Source organism: Arachis stenosperma, chromosome 4 (genome assembly GCF_014773155.1).
Source record: "Arachis stenosperma cultivar V10309 chromosome 4, arast.V10309.gnm1.PFL2, whole genome shotgun sequence".
NCBI lineage: Eukaryota > Viridiplantae > Streptophyta > Magnoliopsida > Fabales > Fabaceae > Arachis > Arachis stenosperma.
In genome coordinates this window covers 34993229-35001598 of record NC_080380.1, presented here as the reverse complement: position 1 = coordinate 35001598, position 8370 = coordinate 34993229, and the positions used below count along the sequence as shown (strand labels likewise).

General features: G+C 38.6%; 1 protein-coding gene and 1 long non-coding RNA gene across 2 annotated transcripts; both read right to left on the bottom strand.

Moving 5' to 3' along the window:
* Positions 1-3392: 3392 nt before the first annotated feature.
* On the bottom strand, positions 3393-4281 carry LOC130974871 (histone deacetylase HDT1-like). The gene is made up of 5 exons (XM_057899712.1): positions 4253-4281; positions 4011-4194; positions 3801-3876; positions 3619-3711; positions 3393-3472 (listed from the first exon to the last, which is right to left on the bottom strand). The coding sequence occupies exons 1-5, from the start codon at positions 4279-4281 to the stop codon at positions 3393-3395; spliced, it is 462 nt and encodes a 153-aa protein (XP_057755695.1).
* An 841-nt stretch (positions 4282-5122) lies between these two features.
* Positions 5123-5571, bottom strand: LOC130973489 (uncharacterized). Its single transcript, XR_009084150.1, has 3 exons — positions 5543-5571; positions 5385-5446; positions 5123-5228 (listed from the first exon to the last, which is right to left on the bottom strand). It is a non-coding gene; the product is annotated as an uncharacterized LOC130973489 (long non-coding RNA).
* Between the last annotated feature and the right edge of the window lie 2799 nt (positions 5572-8370).

The window sequence follows — 8370 nt, the reverse complement described above, 5'->3', positions numbered from 1 at the left end:
CTGCGAAGATAACCGGTCCGAGCATAGCAATATATACATATGATAAAATAAGGAAAACCCCAAAGGAAACCCAAAGGGACACAAATACATAAGACCTATTATCCAAAATCTCCCATAAGAAGAGTCATCATAGTTTGTATTATTTAATGGAGATAAAAGTATCTAATCAAGATATATAAACCAAAACTTAGTCCCGAGAACAAAGGATCTTCGCAAATCTAGAAGTCTCCAGCATGCCTCAGCGGGAAACCTCACGTCCTGCATCTGAAAACTACAAAATCCGCATGGGTGAGAACCAGAGGTCCCCAGCATGGTAACAGCTTCCACATATATAATACATAATAATAGAGGAAAGCCGAAGGCAATCCTAGTACTTCCTCCAGATAATTCAGAGCTTATAAACAAGCTAAACCATATAAGGGCATCTGACTAAAGATTCTTCAGTCTAACTAATACTTCCCTTTTCAATTCCTTCAAACCTCCCATCCACCAGCAGGAGTATAATGTAGCAAACACAAATATATCAAACAAGAAATATACAAATAGGAGCAATTAAGGCAGTTAGACAATTAGCAAGTAATATGCAGTCAAATAGGCAATCTCAAACAATTCACATAGTATGCATATGATGAATGCCTGTCCCTAGTGGCTGATGATATCATCTTGTCGGTTATAGAGCCAACCCGACAAGTCCTGGTAGCTAACCATTGGACTGTCCCTCTATCGCGCATCCCCAACTCGAGTTATACTCATCATAAACTTGATCATAAACATGATCCATATCCATCACCCTCACTGGTGAATATTTCGGGGGCGAGCTCATCCGGGCCTTTCACAGTGCCCGGCCACACTTACGACATAGGGTTAACAGAGCTTCGAGTTTCAACCTGGAGCACGTGGTGGCTAGCCACTGCTACTACCCAGGAAAACCCTCATCTCCGATGGTGGAAGTGCAAACATTCACAATTCATTCAACAGCATATATGCATTTATACTTAGCCATAAACATGGCTCCACCGTCACACGGCAATAATCTAGCCATCCGGCTCACGGTTAAATCCATAACCAGCCAATTCATTAACATTTACGGCCCTTCGGCCCATGGCATAACAAGCACCTCCACCGCCATTCTCCGCATCTCACATAATCATCTTTGATCCTCAATGATCATACATATTTCCCCTTGCTTCACTCGCAAGTTACCACATTCACTAGCCCTTTTTTCTCATGCTAGGTATATCATAATGATTTAAGATATAAATGGTGAGATCGGAGGCTTAGAAGTATGAGATTTAGCTTTTAAAACTCAAAAATCAACTTTGGGATGAAACAGGGCCACGCGTACGCGCACTCCACGCGCACGCGTGGATGGCCTCAAAAACTCATCGACGCGCAAACGTCATGCACGCTAACGCGTGGATTAAAAATTTGCCAATCGACGCGCACGCGTCAACCACGCGTACGCGTGGGTGTTCTCATGCCCCAAGCACAACACTGGCACAGTTCTGGCATAACTCTCTGGAAAATGGCTGGGCATTGGGTGCAGCACAATCGGCGCGCCCGCGCACATCACGTGCACGCGTGGATGGCGTTTTCTGGAAGATCGGCGCGTACGTGCCAGGTGCGCCCACGCGCAAGGGGTCATTCTGCTATAAATTTTCTAAGTTAAAAGCTGCAGAATTCACATAATCAAACCCCAATCTTCCGACGGACATAACTTCCTCATTTTAAATCGTTTTTCACCCGTTCTTCGAACGGCATGGACATCCCGGATCCAATTTCATTTCTAAATAGATTTGGCACAAAACAGAGATCCGTAGTCCAAGTTATGTCCCATCAAAGTATGCCAAAAAATCATATTTTTTATACAAAACCACAAAGTGCCATTTTCAAAACAAGCCATTTCCAACTCATTTCAAAATCAATTAAAACATGCCAATTTCATCTCTTTTCTTTGAAATCAATCAAAATATATCAAATTCAACATCAAGTCTCCTCAACTCACACATTGACACTTTGCCACAAATTACCAAAATCACTATCTCATCATTTTAACCCACTTCACCCAAGTGGCTCAAGCCCAAACACATTGACATATCATATACTCTTCCTCATATCAATTCTCAACAACACCAATTCCAATAAATCATCATTGAACACAATTAATATCATACTCACCATCAACATGGTTCAACCCACAATTCAACCATAACCAATCAACAAGCATATATTACAACATGCATATTTCTCATACATCATACCATCAAGGCATCATTAATCATCATCACATATATGACCACATCATATATATCAACCATTCAACAACATCAACAATTCAATGCCTATCTTAGGGCCTCTAGCCTAAGTATTTCCTACCACATTACATATTAGATACGGGAAACCGAAACCATACCTTAGCCGATTTTCCCAAGCTCAACCGGAACACTTCCAAACCACTTATCCACAAGCTCAAGGCCTCAAAACCTCCAAGAACAGATTTTTTACCACCAAACCCTTTCCAAGCTTTTCAAAATCACCAATCAAGCTCCAATATACACATATACACAACCTAAACCACAATCATCATACCCATACACAACATCTCAATACCTAAACATCATAGAACAACAAATCATACTAGGGTTGAGAATCTTACCACACCCAAGGTCCAAGGAGACAAGATTAACCTTCTCCTTCAAGAGAGTTGGGTCCTATAACATCAAAGAACCCAAAATCTCAACATTTTTGCTCATGAAACTCGAAATCAAGGCTGGAAATTCGAAGAGCAAAACGTGGCTTACCTCAAAATTAATTGTATGGGTTTTGTAGAGCTCTCCGCGGTGAACGCGTGGCCACAAACGGAGCGGCAATCGGAGCTCTAGATCAAAAGTTATGGTGGTTTGAAGATCAAGTGAGAGAAAGAACTTGAGAGAGAGTTCTTCCCTCCATGGCCTCCATTTCAGCGTGTTTAGTGTCTCAAATGAGGAGAGAGAGTGCTGAAAACTAGGGTTTTGGTTTAGTTATGTTGGGCCAAGGGCCCACTTTGGGTCCGGTTGGCCTGGTTTGACCCGTTCGGTCCAATCTTGGTCCGAATTCTATAAAATTGGTACCGAAATTCTCGTCTCGATCTCCTCTATCACATTTAGCCATAAAAATCACATTTTAGGCTTTCTAGAATAAATTCTCATTTATGGGTTAATTAGCCGTTAATTAACCGGGTTTTACAAGTAGCCACCTCTAGCAAACAAAATTTAGTAAACCTCCTAACCATTACACGGATTACGATATTCCAATGCAATAAAAGAAAAAATTAGTACATATTAGAAACTTCATGATCAACAACCACCCTTCTTTCCACCCTTTTTCTGCTGCTGTGAACCAGTTTTAGGTGACTAGAATTTCTCTGCGCTGTTCGGATTTCCACCTTTCTTCACGGGGTGAGGGGTTGGTGCATGTGAAATTTTCTTGCCACCTACAACACAAAGTACATTAAATATGATGGTGCACTTGGAATGCTATCAAGTGAGCATGCATGACATGTCACAATATCGATTATTTTCCTCAACAACACTACGAAGTTATGCAATATCGAATTGTAAAGATAACTAATAGTCTCACCAGACTTTGCAGGAGTTACATTCTTAGCTTTTTTAGCAGCAGGAACTGGAGTTTTGTTGTAGACACATTTGGTCTCTTCTTGCTCTGGTCGACCTTCAAGACATAAAGCAACGCATTTAGTTTTTAATGTCAAATAATAATAATAATAATAATACACAAGACAATATACGAGGAAATAGGACCACACAGTAATGTTACCTTCTTCACAGGTGTCTTTTCATCTTCATCACTCCCATCCTCATCACTATCAGCATCCATCTACAATTATCAATAAAGGTTTCCACAAAATTAATACTTGAAAAGAAGCGTAGTGCTTTTATTTTTCCATTAAGTTTCAAATAAAATTAAAAAGTAATTGCAACAGATAATAGATAACAAACTCATTGTGTTACCTCACTTCCAGATTTATCCTTATCATCAGACTCATCGTCATCGTCGTCATCATCGTCATCATCAGAGTCCTCGTCCTCTTCATCTTTCTTTGGAATAGCAACATTGACTTTCTTTGCTGGGGCACCACTCACATCCTTTTTTGGTTCATCAATCTTTACCTTTTCAGACTTGGTTTCTACTTTTCTTGAATGAAGATTAATAATTAGTTACTCACATCATAGAATACACAAGTAAATAATACATTTTGGATTGAGCAGAACTATCAACCATTATCTTTGAGATTCAATGCAGCCTCTTTCTCATCACTCTCTGTACAAATCAAACAACGCAACAATGTTTGAGCAAGTGAATCATAAATCAATAACAATTCATCAAATTTACAAGATAGGTCTGTGCCATACCTGAATAGTCATTAGAACCAAAACACCAAGTACGTCCTCATCAGTGCCACAGGGAACACATCAAAAGTCAAGGAAAAAACATTCACAAGTAACAACACACATCATTGAAACTTGCACTTTTCATATTCAAAATTTTCTAATGACAGGGGACCAAGACCAATTCAAAAACAACGAATAAATTAACATATACTAGTGGTGTAAAGGATATCGATCATCCCTATATCCACAGAAATAGACACTGGCACTCTGGCAAGTGTGGGAAAGCTCAGCCTCTTGGTCCATAACCAAATTCAAGGGTATTTGGGGGATTTCCTCCCTGTTCAAAGTTCCCAAAACAAGCTGTTGCACTCCAACTTTGAGGTAGACAACCACAGGTTCCTTAGATTTCTCATTCTTTGAGGCCTCTCCCAGCGCAACCTGAGAGGGAAAATGCTTTAGAAGATTTAGTCCAAAAAACATGAGAAAACAATAAGCATGAAAAGAAGCAAACCTGAGAGATGTGGATGTAGGTATTAGCTACTTCCAACTCATCTATTTTAACGCAATCCCCTGGCTTAACCTCAACACCTATTTTATTTTATTCAAATTAGAACAAAGATTATAGTGCCATAAACATAAAATGTTTCAACTATGAGAGTTTATAAATGAATTGTGGTTGGCTTTAAAGTAAAATCATAGCACAAAACATTGAAGGAGAGTTTTGGCTACAATGAGTATTACATTACAACAGGACTGCAATGCAGTGGTTATCATGTCAGTGTCGCCTACACATTCGAAAGAAAAATCTGCTCCGCCATCAGTAATGCGCTTAATAACCTGAAAATTTTCAACATATAAACAATTGTTACAGATAAAATTGTTTCACAGACATGTAAGTCTTAACCTAGCAGCAGCTATTTGATATGATATATGACCATATCTATATTACCTGAAAGTTTAAATTGGATATTTTCTGATGAGATAAACAACAACCTGAGCAATAGGTTCTTGGTAGGAACTCGGGTCAACAACTTCTGTAAATCCAAAAGCTTTTGCTGCCGCAACAACAAACACAATAACAAATAATGAACCAAGGATTGTGCTAGGTGAAGAAACAATATTCAAATCGATTTCAGGACTGATTTTGGCACCTTTTTCACACTTCTATGGATTCTTATCCACGCTAATTATTCGAGATGCTCCCCTTAGTTTTTCACCTTGTGCAACCTAATTAAAGGAGAATTCATAAATTATCTTGTAGTTTGGAAATGATAATTAGTAATCAATTGAGAACTGATAAGTTAAGACAAACAGAGTTGTTCTTTGCACTTACAGAAAGGCTAACAGTTTTGAGACCAAATATCACCACAGTTGATTCTTTTGTCACACTAGCAACATTCTATGCTGTGCCTAGACCTTCCATGAGTGACATAATCAATCAGAAACCAAGAATTTATCAATGGATCAAGAGTTATGAATTTATGATACTCTAGTATGAGAGATTGCATTATTGGGACTCTTTCCTTGGCCATAACTGAACTCATTCGCCAAATCATCAACATCATCCACATCTTCATCTCCATCCACTTGAGGACTCCCTAAAATCCAAAGATGATTCTTTCAGTTCAATTCAAATTTAAGACAAAGGATCATTAGAGTCCAAAACAGAAAAAAAGAAAACACATATGCACAAAGTAAACTACCTTTGTGCCTTTTGTATCTAGTCTTGCACTAGAGGCAACACTAGTATATCCTTTCGCTCGTATTCATAACAAGGACGACAAACTGGAAATGCACACTCATTGCAAGCAACAAAGACATCGCCGCTGTCTGTTAATCCAACAGTTTTACCACAAATTTGACAGATTGATCCATTCAAATTCTTCAGCAGTTTAGACTACAGAATAAAAGGCATTTCACAAGTTGAATTACATCAGTAGAATTTAAACCAGATTAGCTTCATCAAACTCTTATAAATTGATAAACAAAACTAGTCATTTACCATCCAAAGAAAATGCTCAAGCAGGGCTAGTTCAAATCTTAGAATGAAAATTAGTTTGACTTTATTACAATCTTTGTGATGTATAATAAGAAAAAAAGTTAAGTTTAATTCATTAACAATTAGCAATAATATCAGTATATAAGTACATAGATCTATAAGAAAACTATCCAATCTCATTCACATTCACATCAATTGCAAAACTCCATGAAAAGAAACATATCAATAGCATCACATTCACATCAATCGCATTATGTGACTTTACTAAAGCCAAACTAATCCAAAACATATTAAGATACAACATGTGAATCTAAATACACATATGAGCTGAGTAAGTTTACCTTTTTTCTCTGACCAGGTAGCATCTTCAAAGTTAAGCATAAATGAACTTTTAATTATTTAAGCAAAAGCTACATCAACCAGCCCCTTCTCTCGGTGATATTCCAAATCACCCAAACTCCCACTTCCACTTCAAATCCCAGAAAAAGGGAAAACCAGAGTTGCACTAGAACTCCCGCATCAAGAGGGGATGATCAAAATGCAAAGAAATATCCCAAAGAGCTAATAAATAAATAAGATAAAATAAAAGTAAAAGGAAAAATCTTCACTGCAAATCCCAATAGAGCTCAATTCATATATCAAAGATACTAATATTAGGTAACTGGTGGACGAAATTGTGATCCATGTTCTAACTATTTTGAAATGAAATCTTTATTATGGCACTGGTTGAATCCACAACTCCGTTCAACTAACCAGCAAGTGTACTGGGTCGTCCAAGTAATAAACCTTACGTGAGTAAGGGTCGATCCCACAGAGATTGTTGGTATGACGCAAGCTATGGTTACCTTGTAAGTCTCAGTTAGGCAGATTAAATATTGTTTATGGTTTTGGAAATTAATAAAGAAGAAAATAGATAAAATAATAAAAGGGATAGAACACTTATGCAGATTCATTGGTGGAAATCTCAGATAAGCATATGGAGGTACTGTATGGCTCAAGGACGCCTGCTCTCCTACTGCTTCAACTCAATCCTTCTTACTCCTTTCCATGGCAAGCTGTATGTAGGGCATCACCGTTGTCAGTGACTACATCCCATCCTCTCAGTGAAAATGGTCCTCTGCGGCTGTCACTCGCATGGCTAATCATCTGTCGGTTCTCAATCAGGTTGGAATAGAATCCATTGATTCTTTTGCGCTTGTCATCACGCCCAGCCTTCAGGAGTTTGAAGCTCGTCACAGTCATTCAATCCCAGAATCCTACTCGGAATACCATAGACAAGGTTTAGACTTTCCGGATCCTCATGAATGCCGCCATCTATCTAGCTTATACCACGAAGATTCTGTTGGGGAATCTAAGAGATACACACTCAAGCTCTGTTGCATGTAGAACGGAAGTGGTTGTCAATCACGTGCGTTCATAAGTGAGAATGATAATGAGGGTTATCTAATCATCACATTCATCATGTTCTTGGATGCGAATGAATATCTTGGAATAAGAATAAGAGAGAATTGAATAAAAGAAAATAGAACTGCATTAATACTTGAGGTACAGCAGAGCTCCACACCCTTAATCTATGGTGTGCAGAAACTCCACCATTGAAAATACATAAGTAAAAGGTTCAGGCATGGCCGAATGGCCAGCCCCCATGTGGTCACAAGACCGAATGATCAAAGACCTCCAATACAATAGTTAAATGTTCTATTTATAATAAACTAGCTCCTAGGGTTTACATGAGTAAGTATTTGATGCATAAATCCACTTCCGGGGCCCACTTGGTGTATGTTTGGGCTGAGCTTGATCAATCCACGAGCTGAGGCTTCTCTTGGAGTTGAACTCCGAGTTATGACGTGTTTTGGGCATTCAACTCCGGATCATGACGTTTTTCTGGCGTTTAACTCCAGACAGCAGCATGAACTTGGCGTTCAACGCCAAGTTACGTCATCGATTTCCAAATAAAGTATGGACTATTATATATTGCTG